Source organism: Lonchura striata, chromosome 1, assembly GCF_046129695.1.
Source record: "Lonchura striata isolate bLonStr1 chromosome 1, bLonStr1.mat, whole genome shotgun sequence".
NCBI lineage: Eukaryota > Metazoa > Chordata > Aves > Passeriformes > Estrildidae > Lonchura > Lonchura striata.
Genome location: NC_134603.1, coordinates 121,896,898 through 121,923,111, shown reverse-complemented (window position 1 = coordinate 121,923,111; position 26,214 = coordinate 121,896,898). Strand labels below are relative to the sequence as shown.

The following is a 26,214-nucleotide window of genomic DNA, read 5'->3' as shown; positions in this document are numbered from 1 at the left end:
TCAACCCTGTAACTGATGCCCTTCTTCACTCACAAACGTGCCAACAACTCACACCTACCTGTGCACCCCTCACTGCAGCACCCTGGTTCACTCCCAGTGCAGCCTCTCCCTGGGACTTTCAGGAGGCTGTGCCCCTCCAGCAAGGCACAACATGGTACTGCAGTCCACAGCACAGCACATGAGCACAGCAAGATTGGACTGACACCGTCACAGCTTTCAAAGCTTTTGATTTGCAACTATCCAATGCATTGTTTTGTTGTAAGCAAATTTTGATTTTCATTAAATAAATGTTATCTGGGACATATCAGTGCCTCACACCCTCCCTGGACAATCAGCAGACAGTGCAGCACCTACAACCTGTCCTCCATGCAACTGCTCAGCCTGGACTACTTGTACAGTCCTGATTCTTACCTCCCTTCTTTGATCTTCATTTTTCTTTATACTTAACGCCAGGCTATTTGCCCCAATAGCAGGACTAATATTTCTTCTCCTACTGCCTCTCCCCATTCAGGATCTTGTTTCGCTCCCATCTGAACTAGACTTCATCTCCTTCCATAAGCCCTTTGCCCAAGAAAGGGGTATTTTTTTCTATCACAGATCTGGTAAATGGACTATGTTCATCTAAACCTGACAGAAGATTCCCTCTCAGAAGTAGCTGACGACACCTTTGCAAAGTTTGTAACATTGTTAGTTGATGCAGAGGGTCACTATATATTTTCAAGAGCCACCAGAACTAGCCTTTCTTCTTGACAGGGAAAAACAGCACCTTTTAAAATTTTCCAACATTGACCCTTTTCAGAAGTCAATTTTGCTGGACAAAATATCACTATAGAGTATGTCCATACAATAGATATATTAATTAATATCACATCATGTATATTTATTTTATGTAGATATATACTTATATAGAGAGAGTACAAGTAATATATATAATTAAAATACTACATCATGCTAAAATTATAACAAATTAAATTACACCTAGCAAATTTAGTTGAAGGTCTGGAAGCAACTCCTATAATCCTAAAAGTAGTATTTCCTTAAAGCAGAATTTGTTAGAAGAGCTTGATGGGGGGTGGTGGTGGTGGAAGTAACCAGCTTTGCCCAGGTAAGGCATGCAATTAAGCAGACTAAAGATTAAAGTAGTTCTGTGGGACTGCTACAAGTTTTCATCTTTCTATGTAAGCTTGAAGCTCTATATTATGAATTCAGCCTCAAGCTACTTGATGGGTAGGTCTCTCCAAGATCAAAGACAGTCAATTCAGTCCTTCAGTTATGATGTTCTTCAGGTTTTTGGTTTAGTTTCTTGGTTTTCTACCCTTAAAAAAAACCCACAAAATAAAACAACAACAAAAAAACCCCACAACTAAACCCACAACCCAAAGTATACTGTTTTACAGAACTTGAAATTTTTATTAGTACAAATAAATAGGGAAAAAAAAGTTTTAGCATTTTCAGCTGGTTCTAATTATATTCCGTGCATTCAAGCCAACAGGCAAAGATACTTCATATAATACAACCAACTCTGGATGGCATCTTTATGTTCAAATGTAATTGCTTTTCTGAAGGGCATTTCAGAATTAAAGCAATGCTGCTAACACCTACCTGTACCATATACACTATACTTCTTTAAACTAGTGTTGAACTATTAAAAGCTGATCAAGCTACAAATAAAAATAGCTAAAACTGAGAAAGCTTTCTACAAAGAAATATTTTAGAGCAGAACTACAGAAACACACAGTATCGTAACACTAATAAGTCTGGAAACTAAAATTTCAGTACAAGCATCTTTAATCTCTAGTACATTAAATATCTCAATAAAAGCTACACAAACTAAGATGTACATAAATACTTCCTTGGATGTGCATAGAGTTATTTGTTTTCCATTAGCAGGAACAGAACATACCAGATAAAATAAGTAGCTCAATAATTTCTGCATCTCCCAGATAGGCAGCAGCATGTAAAGGGGTCCTTTTCTCATTATCCTGTGGTAAGAGGGGGGAAAAAAGGTTTCATTTAAAATAAAAGAGTATGGTTTAGCATTTTGTATGTTATAAAAAACACTGCATAAAAGTTAATATTTCAAATATTGTACATTATATATATAAAAAACCTATAATTACTCTAAAGACATCAGTTGGATTTACTAAGACAAGCATGCTTCTCCCTCAGGAGCTCTTAACACCTACATAGTCAACCACTGTTTTCCTGACATACACAGGATGCTCATCACATCTTTAGATTAACCCACCAGTTACAAATCCCCATTTACTTGTCTCCTGAGACAAGAACTCAGGTCTGTTCTACACAGTTAAAACCAGCATGGTATTGTCATATGCAACAATTAGTGAGAAACATTTTCTTTGTTAAATTTAAAGCAACCTCAGAAGTTATTATATGAATAGAAAATAGAAAAGAAGTTAGAGTGTTTAAGGGCAAAAATAGTGGAATCTAATTTCAACTGTTTCAATTACTTTAAGTAAATAAAGAGAAGACAGAGGAGAAATTTATTTTCCAAAAAACACAATCTGCAAGTCACACCCAGTACTTTTAATTATTTCAAGCTGCCTTCTGAAGGCACCAGTAAGCGATCTTATTTATTCATGAACAATATATCAACAACGTTACTCTTTTTAAAGATTAACACAAAATAACATGTAACTCTTTCTGGGTCAGTGCCAATTTCCCTGCACCAGTTTATAGATCAATCAGAAAAATAAGATCACATCACAGTGAGTGATAAAAATGAACAAGAACCAACCAGTTTGCTCTCTGAGGGAAGGGTGGTGAGAAATCAGAAAAGAGACAGATAAACAGTATATCCTGGTTCTGGCCTAAGCTCTGCTTAGATCCTTTCAGTAGAGTTTCAAATACACCGGGGTGAGGGATCAAGACTATATGCAGCAAGAAATTTTAAGTGGCAAGACATTTCTATTAAGTCAACTGTTGTGCCACGACTATCATAAAATTAGCACACATTTTTTATTGACATTTTACTGTGAAAAGCAATCTTCTCCCTTGCTAGAATAACCTTATTTAGTGAATCCTGACTTGACAGCTAGCATCATGTAAGAATAAAATTAGAGTTCATGGCAGGAAAGACCTTAGAGCAAAACTGGAGCTCAGACCCAAGAAGTCCTTCTGAAACATAAAAGACAACTTCAGAATTCAGAGCATTCAAACCACCCCCTCTAAAAACACACCACCACACACACAACCCCTTGCCCCAAACAACCCACTCCCTGCCTAGTCCCTGCTCAGAAAAAGTTAAAGCTACACAGTTCACCACATTAGCAATGTTTCCTAACAAAACATCTGAATTGCATGCAAGAAATTCCAAATTGAGCAATGCAAACCTGACACTGATGCACCCTAAGGAATCAATGCTACACTTATCACTAACACCACATAGTACCTCACCAATTTCTTGCCAGGATGTCTCAAATGCAGCTTACACATCTAGTATAAAAAAAGACAAGCCTCTGGCACTAAGGACTTGTTATCTTGGAAAAAAAATACCTTTAAATAAAAGGAGAAAAACCAAGTATCATCCCTAAAAAAAACGTACCAAAGACAACAAACAGAAACACACCAAAAAAAAAAAAAAAAAAGTCCCCACAAAACCAAAAACAAACAAGAAAAAAGGAAAGGAAAAATACCAGAAGAACAAAGGAAAAAAAAAAAAAAAAAGCAATATAAATATTAAACTTGCTTCCCCAGCTGAAAGACAGTAAAGACCACCCAGCAATTAAAATCTCTTTTTATTCCTCCAGTATGGAAAACAGAGCTCCTCTAGGTAGCTAGCATTGAAGCCTTTTTGATAATGTTAAAAAACCTATAAACTAGAGATTAGGGAACACATAAGAATAAGTATCAGAGTATACTGCCTGCAAATTCATCATAGAGTTAGAGAAAATAAGATGAGCACATTCTTCTGTAGATACAACATTTACACAGGAACATGAGAAAAATGGCATTCCCCACTCAACAGGCAAAAGTCATTATTATAAAAATGTTCATCACGCTTGTGTTGGTGACTTTGTTTTCTTTTGTGGTTTTTTTAACATGTCAGAGACAGAAGTCATACCAGTAACCAATGAACCAGAAATCTTCCAATGAAACGGTGAACAGAATGGTGGTGTTTATCTAGATCACCAAACCACAAATACATTTTCCTGAAACATCCATGGTCCATACTTCTGATGAATTTCAGACATACTTCCCAAAAAATTCCAACCTCTAGTAATGAAAACCCATCCTGAAACCAGCAAGATACAAACACAGCTTAAACACCGGCAACATTTCCACTTCACCCCTCCTGTTTCCAAGCTGTGTTTCCAGCCGTGCAAATATTTCAGTTTTGCTGCTCTTAAGCTGACAAGACTGAGAACAGTCAAAGCCCAGCTCCCAGTTCTGCAGCAGGGAGCACACCCAGGCAGGAGGTTGGACATGTCCCTGCTCCCTGCAGCATCAGGGCAGCACTGCTGGGACACTCTGGGCTTGTCACATTCTGGGTCAGCTCCAGAGATTGGAATTTCAACAATCCCAAGCCCCAGGGTATCTACTGACCACAAATATTCCACATGCTGAGGGTGTTCTGACAGAAGCCCTGGTCTTTCATTCCCCTCTAGTTTCACAGCTGGCTTTTTTTTTTTTTTTTTTGATGCTTCCAAGCATTAAAAAAAGTCCCAAAACATCTCTGTGCAAAACGTTTTTTGTTTAGTATTTAAAAACCTGATTTTCAGAATCTGTTAAAAAAAGAAGAAATGCTGCATTCAGCAACGTCTCATCATGAAGTTTTTACTTCCACTAAAGGAAAATTCTCAGTTTGCTCCATCTGAAGACTTACATTTAAATAATAAATTTTAATAAATTAAATCTGAATAAAATTAAAGAGAATTCTTTATTTTAAATAGTACTAAAGTAATGCTGAACAGATCAATGATTTTTTATTTTAAAAGTAACCATTTGATGAACAAATTTCACCTGGAAATACAAATTATTGCATATAAAGCACTACTTTAAATAACACAAAGAAAGCTTTCAGCTTTAACAAGGAACTTTGGAAGCCGACACCTTGCAATACTGATATTGTCATACTAATATAAATACTGGCCCTAATATTCTTCCTTTAATTTCATAAATTCAAATGACACTAAAAGAAAAATTTCACTAGAGAAGGGATTTTGTACATAATAGTCACTGTTCTATAGAATGCAAAATCTAACACTGTTAGTACTATTTAATTCCAAGTATTGCAGTGTTGCAGCAGAATTTGTAACACAGAAAAGCAAGTGCTGTGGCACCTTCATTTTCCAGTTCAAAACTCTGCAAAGTAAATGGGACTATTACAACTCTAAATCAGTTGTAATGGTAGTAAGGACACAGATCACACTGATTGTATTAAGCAGGTTTTACACAGTTGAAAGAGAACTTTCAACTTTTTAAAACTCACTTCCTGTGGAAACAACGAAGGCATTTATATTCCCAATAAGAAACTCTCAAGTTTAATTCCAGATATTGGTCAGTACTGTCGTTAAACTAAAAAGCAATTAGAGGGCTCAGATCTTAAGGAATCAGTTTTCAGAATTATACTTCTGCGTCACAAAAGCCCCAGCATCCTATCTATATGTGCCTTTGAGTTGCATTATGTGAAAAATATATAATCCTGCCATTCCCGGTAATTCCATTTATCAAGTTTCCCAAGCATTTCATCTACGCAGAAGTTTGCATAAAACGGCAATATGAGAAATGCATAGGAGAAGGCCTTTTGACCCTGCCAAAACCAAATCTGGAATAAATTGACATTGATAGTGGCACTGAGCTTCTTCATAAACTCTAACCTACAACAACGGTAACACCACCTTTGTTTCTTCTGGCCTAAACCAGAAGCTTTAATTGTTTCATTGCTTCTTTCATAGATCAAAACTTCTACAATGGACAAATCTATGCTAATTTAAAGATGCAGATTTTAAACCTACCTCTTTTTAATGTATCCTTTGAGTAAGTGTCCTTTGAGAAAAAACAATTTATTCCTGGTTTGCATTCTATCTCAGTAATTGATTTAGACTAACCACATACAACTACAGTGAGATTTAAGGAGCTACATGCCTTAAAGGCAAATCTCTTATCCCTTGCACATACAGCAAGAGTGCCATAACCAGTAATAACCCCCAAGAGCACATTAGAATATAACTTCAATTTGCCCTTCAAATAGTTCAACATCTACTGATCTGGAATCTTTGAATTGAAGCATTTTTTGAAATAGCCTGAATGCAACTTCCCCCTTCATAAAAACTCCTCTTTAGCTATCTGCTCTTCAAAATGAAATTCTGCAAGAACACTTTAATATACTCTCATTATTTCATGATCATGGTTACAAAATATCTTTTAATAGGTGTTTTGTGCTGTATGACTTGTCATCTGTCTGCTTCTAGTGCCATCTGTTCCTGGTTAAAATCAACCCTAAATACACAATCACAAATCTTGAACGAGTTTCAATTCCAACATATCCTGCAGTAGCTTTAACAAACATTCTTTTTAAGTGAAACCGAGTTTAAATGTAACTCTTAATGTATTTTTCAGTTAGTTTAGAGAGACAGGACTTTTCAACCAGGGTGATGTATAATTCCTGAGTTCACAGAAAATGTCTAAGAAATTATTACAAAGTATTTACAATTATTTGGGAGTGCCCAGTATCACAGTGTCAAGTCCCAGTGCTACCCTTGGGAATCATTACAACAACAAATTTTGCTACAGTTTTTAGAATAATCATTTCCTCAGGTGGAATAACTGTCTACTCTAACTAATTTTTTGTTCCTATATTGAACAAAACAAAACCCAAAAATCCCCACAAAAAAACCCCACAAAAAAAACCAACCAAACAAACAAAACAAAAACAAACAACAACAACAAAAAAAACACACATAAATATTTGGCCTTTACATTCCAACTTTAAACTTCTAGAAGTTTACTTTAGGTACTTGATTCCAGAAATGAGGACTAACTCTTCAGAAGTATGTTCAATCACAACTGTGCCTTAGAAACACATAGCTAGCATTTGAAAATTAGTGAATTGAAACTAGAAGAAAAAGATTAGGTACTAGACTTTCAAGACTTGTAAATATGTGAGAAATTAATACTGTATCCCTACCCAACCTTAACTGTAACTCATCTGCTATTTCTTTGGATTTTTTATTGTATTTTTAAGTCAATTCTCAGAACTTTGCATTGCCAAAAATCAACCAATTTCTAACTAATTTTGTTTCACATAATTTTGGAAGTTGACTCCTATTTTCTACCCATATTTCAAAATTAAGATCCATATCCAATATAGAGAGCAAGCTAATGTAACACTAATGGTCTCCTGCATGCTTAAAATATGAAGAAAGCATGACAGCAACCATAAAACCAATACATATTACATGGCTAACCACAAAGTATCTTTTGAAGCCAGACCATGGGTACATTTTAGTTGAAATTATTAGATTTGGCATACTGACTACATTATTTTTTTGAACTAATTGTCATACTCCTATTTGTATGAACACCTGTAGTCCATTTGCAAGAAACATTTTTGAAAGCCCGGTATTAAACTTTCACCTTAAGTACTGACCTTAGGTAGTCAGTCCTTATCACTAGTCCCTAAATTTCAGGACCTGTCCTCTTCATGCCATCTGTTAGGAGGGCAGAACTAATCTATAACTCCAAGCAATCACAAAAAAAAAAAAAAAAAAAAAAAAAAAAAAGAAAAAAAAAAAAAAAAAAAAAAAGAAGAGGAATTTTTGCCCTCTTGTGCTCATTAAGACAGAGTGACCATTGATGAAAGAGACCTTATCTTGTAGGAAAAAAGAAGTGGTTTCAGCAAAAAGGGTCACATAAACCATAATCTGCCAAAACCACTTGTTTCTAGTTAGGATCTTCAGTACCAGTTTAATAGAGCATGCTCTTTACTTGTTTCTAGCTGACAATAATGAAAATTATATTAGTAAAAACAACAACAATAAAAACTGGCACAACAGGGAATAAAGCACAAAATCTTTTACTCATGACTACCATTTGTGGCACTGTGAGTTTGTGGAGGCCTTAAAAAAACTGGATAGCAGCTGTAGGTTACAATAAAAAATAAACAATAGGTCAGATGAGAACTACAAAGTAGCCTGGAAAAATGTCACCAGAGCACTATTTTATGACAAACCAAGAGTTTACCTGAACATAAATAATTCTGAACACCTGAGTTCCTCAAGAGCACAGGCTCATAGTTTTCTAAATTGTCACAAGGAACAATAATAAAAAATAAAATCCCATTATAAGATAATTTTGAGTAGATCTACACTGACCCACAAAACGACCATGAAGCACCACACTTGTAGCATGTTAGAAGAAATAACTACTAGCTATATAATTGCAAAGGAGACAATAACTTTCCTCTCCAAAATCTGATTTGCCAAATATCAAAATCCCTCAGCAACAGCAGATGATCAGATTTTGCATATGGGCATATTTCAGAAACAAGACAGAAGTTTACTTTGAGTTTGGGTGAATGGGATGAGCAAAATAGGGGAAACTCATGCAGAGTGACATTAAACTACAGCAATGAAAAAGTCTGATCTATTCTGATTCACTACTTATGGCAGCCATAATTGGCTAAGAAATTTGCCTATAAAAACTATCAAGATATAGTCACATTTCCACCATGAGAAATGAATGAATTACAGCAACACAGTGAACCTTGGTCTGGAAACCTCCTTCTCCTGGACAATAGGTTATATGTCATGTTGAAAGCCTAAGGGGGGGAAAAAAAGTATCACTTATGCCAAATTAGAATTTTAGAGTCTATAAAAACAATGTCCATCTGACCAACTATAATGCATTTCACAACCAAAAAACTGTTCCTTTCCTTTTCAGACTCTTGGAACATTCCAAATGTTGCCCTGTTCTTTTGATAGTTTTAAAGTTCTTCTAAAGGTTTTCTATGCCTTCTACATATTTCTACTAGAGTTTCTCATGCACTGTCATGTAAATAATGATTGTTTTGCATTCTTCTTTGTGAGAGAATTGATAGACTGTTGGTTTGACCAGTGTGGTTGGAGAGGTAGCAATTCCTTCCTCCAATCCACTGTCACTTTTAGAATTCTATATATTACTAAGTCAGAAATAAACTTCCTCTCTTTCCCTCTTTTACATCTAACATAAATGTGTGAGTTGTGTCGTAGTGTGACATCCAGGCAAGTTTCTTTCCTGACATTTAAATATTCCTGGGAAATATTTAAAAGTTTTACCTAAAAAAGTCAAACATTTGAGTTTTACCTTTATCTAGAGAAGAGCAGAATGACATTATCTGTTTGTACACCATTCTACATTGCATGCACACAAATAAGAATCCCAACTAAGAAGGAGGCAGGAAAGAATTTAAATTGCATGGCTTTGCTGTACAGACATACTTGGCAGTTTCAAAAGCATCCTTGTTTAGCATGATGCCTCTTGGCATTTTTAAAATGGAATTTTTGTGACTGAATTTAGGCTCAAGTTCACAGAACAGCACTAAAATCCATGGAAAATAATTTACTTCCAATTCAGCTAATAATTTTAGTCAAATAATAAACCTAAAACTGATAAAAATCTCTATCCTTACTGAACCACACTGCAAACAATTCATACACAAGATGAAAATTTATAAACAAAAAGCACATTGAAGATTTGGTTAATTTCTAAAGTGCCTGGACACAAAAAGCAATCTGATGGGATTAATCTTAAAATTAAGTTTGCACAGAAATGCAAACATTTTATGTATATATATGAATATATATAATAGTGACATATTGTATTGGAACATTCACTTACATTCAACCACTTCTTTTTAAAATTTCATTTCTAGAAACAAGTAAGATATTCCATTTGCATATTTTAAGTATTTTAAAATAACACTGGAAAATACCTTTTATAAAAATTGTACGATAAATATTGAGAGTTCAAGTCACGTGAGCAAACATCGGATGCCAAACTACACTTGTCTAAAAGACAATCTTGTCTTTGACTTTGGCACAGAGCAGAAGAACTCGACAGGAAGAGGACAGGAAAAATTTGCTGGCTTAACTTTTATTGAATCCCAAACTTCAATGTCCATAGAAACTCAGTGAAGTGAGATTTTAAATGTACGTTGATACTACACTACCAAAAAAGACTGGTAAAAAAGGAACCCAAAGTTGAGAATAATTCATGTTATTAAATAACACCATTGCAGGTATCTTTCATTAACTTCAAATGCTGTCTTACATGACAAAAACTGGGTACAAAGCATCATTCAGGTGTAATTGTTTGAAGCCCTGTTTATCTTATAAGAGTGGCCCCTAAAGAAAGACACACAAAAGAAAGTGAGTCACACTTAGAGCAAGGAACAGCTATTAGGCTTCAAACTTCATCTAAGATTATGATTGCTGGATCTTACAACCAGCTAATGTCTCATTCAGAACATGAGAGTAAAAAATTCTCTCTTAAATATGTGCAGTAAAAAAACCCCAACAAGTTATTTTGATGTGGTTAAGATGTTTAAAAAGTGAGATTCAGTACTTGAGCACACCTCGTTCACATTTGAGCCCAGAAGTGCTTGAGACATTGCATCGTTATTTGTCTCAACTAAAGAGGTCCACAGCAAGAAGACTTTTTGACTTGCTGTCAAGTATTTCAAGAAGCAAATTTTGAAACAACTGAACATCTCTGCATTTTTCTACTTCCAAGTAATTCAGTTCAAAACAATTTATCTTCAATTATTCTTTCTTGAAAGTACTGAGTCCAGCTGTTTTTGGAAATACTCATCTTCTCACATCCTTTAACCTTGATGTTCCATGCAGGTTTTGTAATATTGCTATCATAATTCTGGTCAGGTTTTAAAACTTGTGTACAGAAAAAGCATGGCTTGTAAGAAAAGCTAAACCCAGGTTTTTACATGCTTCTACATTTTTACATGCTCTGTAGACACAACAATATTTTTACACAACATAATGGCTGAATTAGAAAGGCCAGGATTTCTTGTGAGCAAACTCAAGCAATCATTTAGATATTGGATAAGGACGTAAATGACTAAGCAGGCTTTGCAGGCTGCTGCTCCCTTTCACAGAAAGGTTCCAACATCAAGAACTGGTCCCATTTATCAAGTTACGGAAGGTTACGGAATTCTTGCCCAATACATAGAATGAATAAAGAGCTATTTTCTGCCCCCTGTTAAGAGCAACTTGATCTCACAGTGCAGCTGAGGTATTTTGGATGTACTTTCCTTCCTTCAACTTGGGAATTAAAAAACCCCCAACTTTTAGGGCCAAGACAATTTGTTATCATGCTAGATCTCTGTGGGGGGAGAGAGCAAAAAAAATTCACTAAAATTTAAAAATACTTATCCATTAACCTCTACAGAATTCAGAACTCTGCTATACTAAAAAAAAAAAAAAAAACAAAACACACAAAATCCCAACAACAACAACCACCCAAAAAACCCCAAAAAACACAACAACAACAAAAAAAACCAACAAAACAAAACAAAAAAGCCACAAACCCCCCCCCCCCCCCAAACCAATATATCATTGAAAATACTTGCCCTTGGCTTTATCCTTCCCAAATGCCAGTTATATTAGCTGGTAGGTATGGCAAAAGAAAACCCCAGCTTTTAAACAGAATGGAGTTGCTGGTAAGAAAAAAATGATAAGTAATTCTGAAACTATTTCTAAAAAAAAAAAAAAAAAGGCAATATGAGAAAACAATGGATTTGCCATAATGAGAGTACAGTGCTGTGGAGCACGTTATGTAACCCAGCCTGTGCTCACAGAATGGGCTGGAACAGGAGCACTGCCTCATCTTAGAGTGTCATCATCTGTAACGTCTGAGGACACAAATAAGAAAATATGCCAAGAGTGAAATCAGTACAATACAGGCTCTGTTTATGCTCCAGTGAAAGATCACACACCACACTAGGTAAGGTATGCACATCTCCACTACAGTTTAAATCCAGCACATTACATTCAGGCCACTGACACTTTTGTTCAGAAAAGCTGGGGTTTCTGTCCTTGTCATTGCAAGGCAAGTGCTCAAATGACAACCACCAATGTAAAGCAGGTATTTGTCCCACTAACTGCATTGTCTTGCTGACAGGAAAAGATCTGCCTTTCAGGTGTATGTTTAATGTTAGCATCTCTTCTTGGAGCAAGCCAAAACATTTTCCTGGTGTGTGTTAAGCTTCATGAAGTAAGGTCATCTAGTTGGAATATGCAAAGCCCTCCTTTTAAGAGACCTTTGCACCACTCTGAACTCCAAACAGCATACAACACAATCTATGCTAATTCAAAGGCTAATTGTTAGGCAAGAAAAATCCTGCAGCACACATCTATTCTGAAAAACACAAGTAAAATAGAGTAAAAAAAAATTCCACCCAGTAATGGAAAATGAGAAGTCCCTACACTGATCACAAAAGAAACCCAACACAAAGCCTCTAACAGTGAGGATAAGAACTCATCTAAACCTGCTGGTTACCTTAGGATCAAAGTATATAATGTTCAGTATTTCTTAGGCTAAGTGGACATGGGAAAACCTTAGAAGATAACTGTCATTATAGGAAAAGCCTGCAATAACTAAGGCAAGATATGTGTACTCCTTTGAGACAGCAAGTCAGCATCATGTAATTTATTTATAAGTTACCATAATTACACACACACATGTATATCTATATGTATATAACTAGTATTTAACACAAATTCAAACAGAAATTAAATTAATTATCAGGAAGGATGATAATAATAATGTAGGACTTCAAAAGATTGGAAAGAGAACAGAATTCCACTGGTTTTGGAAACAGAATGGTACAGCCTGATATCCCAGACCCCTCAAACTTAATAATCAAGACATTGTATCTGAAATTTTAGAGCATACTCTTCAGTAAGAACTCATTGCAATGACCTTCCAGTTCCTTTGTCCTGATACCTGACACCACTATGAACCTTTTCAGCTCCTACTGACAATAGACAAGAGTCTTCCTCCTTGGGTATTTATGGGACAGCCCTCCCTACATCGTGTAGCAAACAAATGAGAAACACTTTATTTTCACTGTTGTTGATGTATATCCATCCTTTATTAAAGAAAATGTAAGGACCTTAAAAGATGCATCTACATCACACAGAGCTTGTGTACAAGGGCCAAACTTGACAATGAAATTACTGATTGGATATCCTACAGTTAAGATAGCTTCAACAACTTGCAAAGTGAAGAAAATTGTCTTGTTCAAAGGCATGTTACATATGCATAAAGGTTTTCATCCAAAAAATGACTACAAATAATCAGTAAATTCAAATCCCATCTTGCTTTTCCCAGAAATGCCCTCTTTAAGGACTATATCTACATTGGAAGCCAATGCACATTAAGACTGTTAAACTTTTTTCTTCTCTCTGCTCTTTCAGTGGGGATGTTCTGTTCTAAAATACCGATTCTCTGCATGTCAGGCACAGCAACTGCCAGGAATAACTCCAGTAAGCTCAAACTATTCAAGACCTTTCTTCTAGCTTGTTTTGTAAAAACAGCAAGAAATGCAGAACTTCAACTATGCTTTGAAGGTTACAATCTTAAGCAATAATCACTAAAAGTAAAAAGGCAAATTAGACATGATCTACAAAATCATAATCACTAAGAATCATATAGGAGACTCAAACACAAAACCCTTGAAGCTTTAAAAACTCTTCAAGCTTTTAAATTTGAAGTAGTTATTCATGGCTCTCTACACCAATGAGAATTTTTCAATGTTAAAGAAATCACAGTGACTGAAACAAAAGCTGTCTGTCAAATTCCCAATTACTGCAGAAGAAATTCAGTGTTTGGCCAATACTGTAAACCACTGCCATGAAGACATCCAGGCTTGTTTGCCCAGTTTAACAAGCAGTAAATCCACATTAGCACAGTACTGAGCAAGCTTACTAGGCCTGAGGAGGAGGAGGAGATGTTTGCCTCAGTAGCACACCAATATTAATTCCTACTAAAGTTTCTAAAGAATAATTCTCATTTCCTGCTGACGGCAGCAGTATGCCATGTGAGCACAATGTACTCAGTTCTACCCTTTGCAATGGTAACTTTTCAAGACTTACTGCCCATAAGACCACTGTACTGAGTACCAATCTGCTGATGTTGGTCAGATTATCCTGTAACTCTGCTGAAGGTTTATTTGTACCACTCTAATATGAGTAATAACTTGACACAGCTGAAAATCTCATTTGCAGAGGCTAAAGACAGTGCTATTGACATGAAGCAAAAACTTAATCCTCTCTGGACTGGCAAATATCTCTTGTCAAACATTTCAATTCTGAAGGAAAATGCCTAATTATGCAGATTTTTATTTAAAACATCTTGAATCTATTTCTACATCAGAAGAGGAACTCAACACCATTTGGACAGACTTTATATTGAGGCTGAAAAACATGATTCACTCTAAAACACTACAGAGGAACTAAGATATCTTATCAATCATTAGAGATTACATGCTTGAAAAATATCCTACACTAATGAACAGGAAATGCTCAACTTCAAAGTTAAGTTACAGTAAATAACTTTTGTATGAAGAATTTAAATAATCTTTGAGCAGCTGGTGTATATTGTTTACAATATACAACTGGCAGCAAGTTTCCACTACACCTGGAAGAATTCTTCTCCTAAGTTCCCCATTTCTGGACTCAGTCAGGCTTCAGCTCAATGGATCAAACAACTTAATACCCCCCTATTCTTTAGAAGTAGAATCAGCTTTTATATAAAAAGAGCTTCCCTACATTTCCTGCGGCAAAGTTTCTTCTTATCTCTTCACACATAAAACATGAATATTCATGTATTTAAGAAGGTATTTAATTCTTTACCAAAATAACTCCTGGACATTCCCACTTTGTAGTGCTGCACTCCATTTCCTCCTTTAAAAACACCTCACTAAAAATTGATCAGGCTTACTGACAAGGTGTTTTACAAGCTTTGTCTCTTGCTAATACAACACTACACACTTTGGCCTGTGCTATTCACAAAATGTCCTTCTAAAAACCAATTGCTGGACTTTCTTACATGCAAGATACTTCAGCTCCACATTAAAAACCGATACATAGATGCATATTCTGAGCAGCCACAACCTGCTCCTGTTTGTTCGAGATCACAAATACTCCCCTCAAAACCAGAGAATTCTTCACAGAATCTTCTTGCAGTTTTTCAGATGTGAAGAACCTTCAATTAACTGAACACATTATAAAGCAAGAGTCTTATATGACTCATCATTTCATAAGGCTGGTCACACAGGAAATGGGGGTTACTGTTCGTGGTAAAAACACTTTTAGAAAGTTTAGTACAGAGACTATCTAGAAGCAGAAAGCAATACAGTAGGCTGAGATGCATATTGGACAAAAATCCAAACACAGGTTTAAGGCGAAAGAACACCTTGCTCCCATTAGAAAGCTGTATTTATTAGAAGTATGTGGGCAAACAGAGAAGATAAGAACCACCATCAGTCTCTGAGGTTATACACTATAGTTTTCTCACCCATACATTCAAAAAATATATTTATATATAGTTTGCACAAAATGAAAACATACCAAATTAAAGCCATTTTAAATTTTAATTTTAAATGCCTCTATCTAATTACAAAAGCTCTCAGTTCTTATTAGAGATCAGTTCTTAGTAAGAGATAGGTATAATTATTGTTATTTAAATGGGTAATAAAAACTCTTCTATTAGAAATTAGCAGTAGCAGGGTCTGAAGGCACACACAGCTTGTTTTTTGATTTATGTCCACCCTGAGTTCACCTGTGCTTTGTGAAGTCTCACAGCCCCTCACTTGACCAATAAAAGATTTTTTGGCCTCTGCTGCAGCACCTGAAGCTGGGTTCCAGGCAGAGGCTGCCAGGCAGCAACTGCTACCCCGAGTTTCTCAGCAGTGTATTTTACTGCAGAAATTCTATTAGTGTTTGTTTATACAGGAATGTTTTATTTCCTCTCCAAGCTCCTGCAGTTATTTCAGAGGCCTGTTCTCACCTTCATTTCATTATATGCCTACTGTTGTTAACATGAGGTAAAAGACTAAAACAAAATAAGCTCACATTTTATATGTAACTTGCATGCATTTTCATACAGGCATACACATGTATGTCTTCTTTCAATATACAGTTCTTATTTGCATGAAAACTGAGGGGGAAATGCTGCTTGAAAATCCAAAGGATGAAACTGAATTAAAATAACTAGCACCAAGCTCTAAGTTACAACATATCCTATGTTCTCATCATATTAAAAAGTTTTTCAAACTCACAAATACCTCTAATTTTATCCCCCAAATCTGCCATACTCTAAATTGAAGATAAAAACCTATTACAAAGAATGTTCAAACAAGCAGAAGCATTTCTAGTGGAGAAAGAAAGGACTTCAAGGTTGAACAAATTTTAAAATAGATAAATATGGGAAATTAGCAAGCTGTTTTAAAACAATTTTTCCTCTAGATTTGATTGCTACAATGTGAAGATATAAATAGTAAGGTACACACCAGCTATAAAAGAGCACATTACAAAAATAGGAAACTAAATTTGTCCTTATTCTATCTCTGAAGAAAAAAAAGCGTTCTCAATATAGCAGAAAACATGCAAATATTTCTATGCTCTTTATTAATACCTCAAAAGTTACCATTTTCACTAAATACCTCTTTGCTATGATTAGATACTCAAGATATTACAACATTTTTGGAAAGAAGGCCTAAAATTCAAGTTTTATTTTAATAGGTCTGAACTGTGCACGTCTCCAAAATACTACTGCAGCTACACTTTCACAATGTCAGTCTAACATGGTTCAAGTTACAATAACTACAGTGTCCAAGTTACAATAACTACAGTGTCTCTTTATTAAAAGCTTGCCTGCATTTGGAGACTAGCAAAAGACCCAATAAAAAAAACAGTGGCTGACACTTTAGAGAACAAAAATGCATAACTGATTGAAACTCTTAAGCAATGGCAACAACTAAGAAACCAAAAGTGTTTAACCTGACCTATTAAAAAAGGAACTAAAAAAATAAATAAATTGTGCTCTTCAGAATATTTTACAATTTTCTGGGCATCTTTTAAATTCCTCTCTCACATTCAAATGAGCAAACCAGACATTATGTCTGTCCTGCCAAGGAATACAGTAAGATGCTGCTCCACAGTAACAAATACTTTACTGCAAGTTTTTATTGCCAAGTCCAGTTGCCAGTGAAAAAGTCCTTCCTGTAAATCATCTGATTTGCCTGCAAGAACCTGACAAAATAGTTACCAACTGTGTGTGAGGCATGTCTGGGACAAATAGACTGGTTAGTAAACCCATAATCTTACCTCTTCAGAAACACAACTTGAAAAGTTAAAACCTCTTCACAATTCCTGCTCTTGCTACATTACACTCATTTTTAACCACTGTTTACTCTCACCAGTTTGGGTACAAAAACCAGAGGGTAGCTTTGCTGTGACTGCCAGAAGCTTTCTCTAGAACCAAGAGGTGTTGCAGCTGAACTGGTCTAGAAAATTACTTCCCTGCAAACATACTCTGAGTGCACCAAATCACAATCCACTATGAACTCCTTTTCTAGATCAATAGTGTCAGCATTCCTGAGGTGGAAAAAAGGACTGTTAGGACAAGCCTGTCTTCCCATTGCTTTTATCTGGCCCATATAAATCTCTGCAAAACTGCCAAAGTCTTCTCCCCTGTTCTCAAAATTATTTCCACTCCCTGTGAAAAACAGAATCTCTGAGTTTTTCCCTCACTAAAAGCACAGAAACATGTGGCTGCACAGCAGCCACCACTGTTTAAAGAGCATCACATATCAACCTGCTTTGAGAACTACTTCCAGTTGTCCCAACCAGCAAATTCTTATGCTAACAGTGACTTTAAGTTACAAAGGTACTGATAACAAAAGACATAGCTCAAACACTGTGCATATCAATTATTGCAGAAAAGTTTCTAAAAGCACAGATAAGTCAAACTAAAGTGAATTTACATTTATAGTCTACATACTTTTTATAAGAAACAAACAAATACAAAAAAAAAATCCACATTAGTAATTGGTAAAATAATTGGCTACAGAAACATCATGAACACAAAGGTAAGAAAATACCTAATGGTTATTTTTACTTCATTAAAAATTATGGCTTCTCATTCATTCATTTTCAAGCAAGTCCATGATATTTACTCATGTAAGATTCTTTACACTGAGAAATATTTCAGTGTAATTGCTGAATTAGAGTCCAATGACAATTTCCCATAGAACAACATATATAAAAATTCTTTTAATGTGTGAAATAGACACAGGATTCATTTGCATGATCAGAACATCAAACTTTATTAGAACTTGTAGAATGTTCCATACTGCAGCCAAGTAATTCAGGCTTCCCTGTTCTACACTGCAAGTGTACATAGAAACACCTGTTACTTCAGTAGTTCAGACCAGTATAAAAATGAAAGCCACGTGACCATATATCCATTACCTATTTTTTCTATTTAACCTCTTTTAGAGCTATTCTGACCATAACCGTAATCTCAAAGAATCTTTCTTGTTATTTAAACTGCACTGAAATTTTCATTATTCATTGTTAAATTACTAATATATTTATTTGAGTCTCCTGGCACCTAGACTCGATGCTGTATAAGGAGTCCTAGACTTGTCACTGTACTGAAAAGTCAACTTTCTTCCTCTTTCAATATACACAGTGACCTGCAGAGTAGGATAACCTGATGTTGTGTCTTACCCTAGAACAATATCCAGCAGCATTCTCCTACTATGTAAAAAACACAAAGAAGAAGTTATGCAAACCCACATTTGGCAGGACTGGGAATGAAGCCCACATCTCTACTGGAACAGCTATCCATGGATCCACCCTACCACCAGTCAGATACAACTTTAGCCATCCTGTTTGTACCCAGCACTTTGGTGCTACCGGATCATACACCTTGTCAGTCCCACAAAAAAAAATTAAGATTTATGGGCAACATTTCATTACTCTCTAATATGGGTGTGGGTTAGGGAGCACAGACAAAAGCTCATTTGGTTCCATGGTATTGTTTTGGTTTTCCCTTCTTCCTAAAATAGCAGCATAGGCGAATTTTTACTTTGTGGTTACTTACTACATAAAAAAGACATTAAATTAGGAGCCAGGCTGGATAAATAATTCAGAATAGAAACCATACAGAGAACCCTGATCACTACAGGGTAACAGTGGCTGTAATAGTACAGTATGAGGAATTTAACTTTCCCATTATTACATTTTATGTTGGAAAAAAACCATCAACTCACATATAAAGCAGCTTTAGAACATTTCATGGTTTAAATCTATTTTAATCTCACAAAGCAAATATAAAGTAAGATCCAGGTATTTCTTTTTAAGTCACTTGTCACATATGTCAAAATTACTATTTTATATAGCAACAGTGAACACTTTTGAGCATTGTGAGAGATCTGTGTGGTTTTGGGAATTCTCCAAAAAAACCCTTGTTTGGCTTTAGTATAAGAGCAAGGGGCACACTGACACCAGTTCCAGAGAGGATCAGATGTTTGTCCTCTCAGCTAAGATCAAGTGCAACAGGGTTATAAAAAATGCATATTGGGTTACCTGAAGTATCAATTTTCATGGCAAGAAATACTGCCCTAATAGGTCTAAGAGGAGGAAAAATTCTTCTGATTTTGAACAATCGCTTCAGTAGTCAGATTTGCAACCTTTAAATCATTTTTGACACTGAGTTGGTATTCCCTTGAGAGAATTACATTCTTAACTAATAGCTGAGATGAAAGGTTCCATTTTCATGATCTTTTAAACTAAATGTACATCATACAAGTTTTGATTACAAACAGAAATGGCAGAGTTTACAACAAAAACAGGTCTCCAAATCTTAAAAAAAAAAGTCCAAACCAATATTAATTTATAAATGCAATGCTGAAATCATTCAGTTAACTAAAACTAATTGCTGAGAAGTAGAAGTCAAACCAGCCGCACTAATCTAATCAGCAAGAGCAGGAAATGTTGAGGCTCTCCGTTAACTAATAGATATTAAATGTGTCCATTATCATGCAAGATTTTCCTTTCTGTCAAGTCCCAAAAGCTCAAGATGGTATCAAGAAATAATAATTTTTTAAACAAACAACAAACAGCATAGTAAAAGCCATGCTTGTAACAAAAACTCTGTACTATTTGACATATGTGATGCATGTGATTTACACCTGATTCCTGAAAAAAGCAGCTACAGTTATTCAAGCTTTCTTGGGGAAAGGTGAGTGAGAAGCAAACCCACCCCCTCTGGTTTATTTTTTCATTAACTGGAGCCTCAGAAAAGTACACCTTCCAAACAATTTATTTGAACAAAACTCCTATAAATCAGTTTTATCTATAAAGAGCTGAACATTTACAGCTTGCAGGGAGGGTAAGCCTTTTTGAACCCCAGTTTATGCAGCTAGGGATACACTCAATTTGTTCTTTCTTCACAAAATATTACAAGAGCAGACAGAATACAATACATACTTTCTAAATCTAAACTGAGCCTGTGACTCAAGAGGCTGGTGTGGCATGAACCGAGAACAATCTTCTTCCTGAAAAAAGGCCATTTGCTATTTGTACATCATCTTAAAGTCACATACAGCAACTTAGAATCTGAAAGACTTTGTAAAAGTAAGAAGGTAAATTAAGCTAGATTAAACAGAAGGAAAAAATACCCACATTTCATAATAAAAAACGTTCCTAGATGAATGTCACTGTCATAACAAAGATGTACAACAGCCCTGTCTTCAATTCACTTTTGGGCAAAATTAACTCACAGAACAGTGCTGGGTCTCCGGTTACAGAGTCCAGCCCATGCACAGGGGAAGGGAGGAAGGAAGGAATCTCAACTATTAGAATACAAACTGCAAAATAATTAGTTACTCTTGAGAGGGGGAAATGACTGCAGAGGCATTGGAGGGAGTGACTCTGGAATTCAAATAACTGTACTGAAATATTTGGATAGCGAAGTGGAAAAAAATCCAGTGTATACACTGGTCTAATACAATCCCCAAAAAACTGTCAAAACAGTTTATCCTGATCCTTCTCTTTTTTAGGAATATAAATAACTACTGCATTTTCTTCACTTTTTCCCTCCTTCCACACCAATTTGTAACACAACTCAGGGAGCAACTCTGGATTTAGACTTATGTAGAGATATATTGCCTCCAGCCAAGGGTGTCTTCAACAAAAACCCAAGGAATGGAATAAACTGCACATAGACACACAGAAAAATGTATTAGGCTGTCTACTTCATTGTCTACCAGACAATGGGAAAATTTACATGCTCATTTAGTCCCAACAAACAGCATTTAAGGGATAAATGTAAATCTAATATTAAATACTGTAGCAGGACTAGGATTGCCATGATAATAAACAGTGGTCATGTGTGATAAGCATCTCCCTATGCTGAAGAAGGTGGTTGTGAAAAAATGGCATATTTGTCCTGTGCGAACTCTAACCACACCTTGGGTGCTACTATGCTAACACCTACTGCACACATGTTCTATTAAAGGTGTATCCACAGAAAGAAATTTAAAAAAAAAACCTAATTAAGACATAAAATGTAAAAACCTCCAGATTTTGACTATTTTTCCTACAATATAAGTACCTGGCAGCCTGAAGTAATTCTCTTCAAAAGCAGCAAAAATATATGAGCTTTCCTATTTAAGCATGTCATTTGACTTCCTATCTTCGTATTTATTTGCAAGTGTTTGACAAAACTTGAGAAAGAACAAAACCCAACACCAAACCACTCCCACATACATACTGAAATACAACGGAGGCTTTGGTAATACATAATAAAAAAAAGCAGAAAGATAGTAAACCTAACTTTGTTTACAAACTCTATAGCTATGAATGCTAAACCTGACTTAACACATGACTGAATACAAAGTAACAACACTAATGATCTTATAGAAATAACAATGGCAATGTGACCAGAGCATATAGATGTAGACATGGGAAGCATACAAAACTAATGCTCTCATAGCTAAAAAGAATCTTAAGTCTTTTGGTATAATTCATCATACAGTCGTCCTTAAGGACATACAAAACTCCTGAAAGAGGATAAAAAGTCCAACATTATCAAATAGAGCTTCAGATTTGACAGAAAATTTCTTTATATAGGGTTCTACTCAAGCTCTTCAAGACAATAGGAGAGCTCCCTTACACTGGGACTTTTCACATGGAATTTCTCAGCTGTAAATTCTGCAGAATGCTTTTAAATGTCAAAAGAGACATACCAAACTAAATATTTGCTTTTGGTTTACATCTCCCCAGAAGAAAGTGCAAACAATCATTATGGTCTTAAATGGGCCTCTAGGTAGCAACTACATCTTAGCCTTTGCCTTTTAGCATCACTCTTGTTTTGAAGCATTTGGAAGAGAAAGAGCTATATACATTCCTGTAGCATAAACCCTAAATGGTTGGTGTTATCTTGCTGTAATAATCAAAGAAATTTCTAATCCATGTAAAGAGTTTATGCTATATTACCTTTCACAGTGTCAAACACGCCTATTAGAATTTTAATAGAAATACAGTAACTGCATGCTGTTCAAATCTTGAATATCACCCAATGGAACAAACTTGGTACCATTTCAGTATAATTTTTATGTCTGCAGTGCCTGAGTTTGCAGCACTGCAAAAATAAAAACCCCATTTCTCATTCTTACTAATACAATCATTAGGCTTCCCTTTTAAAAATCCACCATTACATGTACCTACTGAAATCCCAGACTGTGTTCTTAAATTGTCCAATGTCTACTATATGCTATATTCAATTTTAAAACAATTCAAGTCTACATAGTATCAGACTCAACCAGTGTAGCTTTCTGCAAATTAGTCTGATGCAACTGTATAAACAAACTTTGCAGTAACACAGGCACTGCAGAACTAACATTTCCAAGGAATATAAAATTAGGTCTTTACTATTCACACAAATCTGCAAAGCTATACACCTGATTCCCAGTATTAAGTGCATGCATCAGCATTACTTAGCCTAGAATATAAAATATACAGCTCAATAATCAGTAAAGTTTTAAGGACATTAGTACAGCAGAAAGATATAACAAACAAAACTAAAATATATTAAAAAATTAAAATCTATTACAAGAGAATTATATTTGATTTTACCTGAAAATTAACATCTTCTTTCTTAAATATTAGTGCTCGAACTTCATCAGGATCTCCATTAAATATAGCTTGAACCAATGGTGGCTAAAATGAAGAAGAAACACAAAATAAAACCCTGTTTTAGTGATACACATACAGTTTTTTTGATACATAACAGAAACCCAAGGTAATGACAAAAAACCCATTCCAGACAGTAAAACAAAGAAACCAGCGCCAGTAATTAGAATCAAAGAAATTGCAAGTTTTAAAAACCTCAAACACACGGACATCCTCCAAGTCAATTAAATATATATGTGCGAGAAAAAAAAAGGAGCTGAGAAGACAAGCTTATAACAGCTGAAAAGAGAATGCCTTAGAACAAAATTAGGGTTGTCATTACATGCTGCAAATTCTATACAGTATAAGCAAACAATCCCCTTTTACATTAGCAAGTGACTCAAGTTACTGGAAGTCTTTCACCTGTTTAGACAGAGTAGGAAAGCAAAGTGCATCAGATAAGTATGGTAACAAATTCACACTCACACACATCTATTACTAAATATAGCAGGATTTCTTAGTAAGTAAGAAAAGCTGCTGAGGTATGCTAGCAAGATTTAAATCAGTCACTTGTCAGAATAAAATAATTTCAAGCAATAAAAGCACAGTTCCCAGTGTTGATCATTTTCAGAAAGTGCTAACTTGAATCTAATACCAAGATTGTGACTTATGTTAATTTTTATTTTAGCTTAGAATTACCCTTGTTTGATATAACGATATACTCTATTAGTTCTCAAAATAAACACAGCATATGATTATAATACAATGATCACATCAGCTTCTAAAGTAGTACTGCATAAATGTACTATTGAAGATGAGAAGTGGAGCAGGGAAAGCCCCTTTACTTCAAATACACTTCCTCACGCCTTCTAAAACCCCACTGCTATTGCACAATAATGAAGACCTGTTCTTGCTGCACCATAAATAAGGTCACATGAAATAGAAAGGACCCTTGCAAGCATAAATTCTACCACTAAGTTTCAGCTTTTTCCATCTTTATTACATGCATATTTTATCACCTTGTCTGGTTTCACCATTGTATGTATTCATCCTTATTTCAGGAATATAGCTATTGGCATTTGAGACAGCATTATAAGCAGGGAATCTGCCAACAAACAACATGCCTTACCAGCACATTTCCAGAGGGTGATGGATGTACAGATACATTTTCCTGAGGTATATTGGAAATAAATGAGGGAGAATCATCTTCCTCCTCCTCCAAAACAACAATACAGACTCGACTCATTCGATCCGTTTGAGGAAGCAAAAGCAAACAAGAAAATGCCAGCAATGATATTTTTGGAAGCAGACTGCAGGTATCACAATAGTGACCATAGAGGAAACACTTTCACCTGTTTCACAGGCCCTCACAAACTTGTGAGTGCTACTGCTGGTGTCTTAGCATCTAGAAAGGGGCATTCCAATCCCCCCTCACAATTCATTTTCCAAACTGAAACACCATGAGATGTTCAAGACACTGCTGAAAAAAGTAGTTCTTGATGAAATAAAAAGTCCCTAAGCATCAAAACCACAATAACAAAACCGTGGAACAGCTCATAAAAATATCCCAAGATCCAATTCCATTTGAACAGCACTCACTGTCACACACAGCTGTCCTTTCAGAAGCAAATTTGTCTTTGTTAATGTCACAACTTCCACAGCGTCCTTCTACCCTCACAGTGAAGTCATTGTTGCAGAAGACATGACTCCGTCCTGCAGAGGACGGAACAAGGAACAATTGCCCCGAGAGAGACGGCCGCAGCTATTCCCACTCCTGCAAGGTCAGTTTAAATCAACCCTCACAGGCTTTTTGGTGACTGAAAATAAACGTGCCTCCCGATCATCCTGCCATTCTCCAGCTTCCTTTCTCAATGTCAAAAACAGTCCAGACAGAAAAACACATCTCGGTTCAGCAGTTATTCAGGACCTGCTGAGAGGAAAAGAATTCTTTCCCATGCAAGAAAATAGCTGCAACGTGCAGCAGGGCTGCAGCACATTTACATGCAATGAGTCAGACCACAGGGACAATGAACTCCTTGAATAATACTGCCGGCCGAATCCAGCAGAAGCAGCGCAGCCGGTGCTACTCCGTCAGGGACACGAGCAATGCGGATAGTTCATTTTTCCTTCACCAGGCAGTAGCTGTGGCTTCTCCATCAGGGAATGCGTAAGGCAGAAATACTGTAGAGGAGGAATGCTTCAGCAAAACAAGCTAGCTACTGCACACAAAAGCTCAAATTACTGCCTTAGACGACTTCTGCAAAAGCAGTTCATCACTCAAGTGTTTCTTTTGATCACCATGTGAATGCAGTTCCCATGATAGTCTTCATTCAGATTGAGGGGGAGGAAAAAAAAGGAAGAAAAAAATCAGACTCTGTACATCTTCTCTGAGCCAACTTCTTTATCCGAACATCTGTCACTGCGCCAACCTGATTCTCCTCTTCAGTTAGAGCTTCTGCTTATTAGGTTTTTTCCTTGACAAATTAAATTATACAATCAGCAGAGAGGCTTGTAAAGCTCAAAAACCAGCTTGGGTGTCCGAGGCGGCAGGAGCGGCGCACCAGGCAGTGCCACGGCGGCGCTCCCTGAGCAGCAGCCTGGGAGCAGCGCCTGCAGCCTGCCAGGGCGCAATGCCGAGTAATGCTCACATGTCACACTTACCAGAGCACCCAGCCACCGCTCCCAGGGTAACTTCCTCTGCCACCAAAAAAAACCCGCCTTTTGCTTTTTTTGGGGGCAGTCTTTGCAGCCTGCGCCAGATCGGTGACTAACGCAGCTGAAAACGTAAAAATTCTATAACTGAAGAAAGAGCGACTGTTTTAATATTTTCCACTAAAAGCCGCAAAGAAATGTGGCTGTGCTGACTAACTACACTTTAGGCAGTAAACAATTCCAGCACTTTAACTGCTTTCATATGGCACTGGTCAGAGCAGCAAAACAGTTCTCACTTAACTCACTAAAGACAACAAATGCCCCACATAAATCCTCTGAAAATTAAATTAAAAGTAAA

At 36.1% G+C, this 26,214-nt stretch overlaps 1 protein-coding gene across 5 annotated transcripts in view; it reads right to left on the bottom strand.

Annotated features, from left to right (window-relative positions):
• ANKRD28 (ankyrin repeat domain 28) overlaps window positions 1-26,214 on the bottom strand; it is a 119,638-nt gene that overhangs the window by 50,228 nt on the left and 43,196 nt on the right. For 2 of the 5 annotated variants that reach the window (XR_002466102.3, XM_021538159.3), the window contains exons 1-3: window positions 24,334-26,066; window positions 23,169-23,252; window positions 1,904-1,982 (exon numbers count right to left, since the gene is read on the bottom strand). Coding sequence is in view for 4 of the 5 variants with exons in the window: in XM_021538159.3 (XP_021393834.1) it covers window positions 1,904-1,982; window positions 23,169-23,252; window positions 24,334-24,450 (280 nt within the window). In the remaining variant the exon portion in view is untranslated. Of the gene's footprint in view, window positions 1-1,903; window positions 1,983-23,168; window positions 23,253-24,333; window positions 26,067-26,214 lie in introns of those variants that run through there. The other 3 variants (XM_021538156.2, XM_021538155.3, XM_021538154.3) reach the window with 2 other exon arrangements.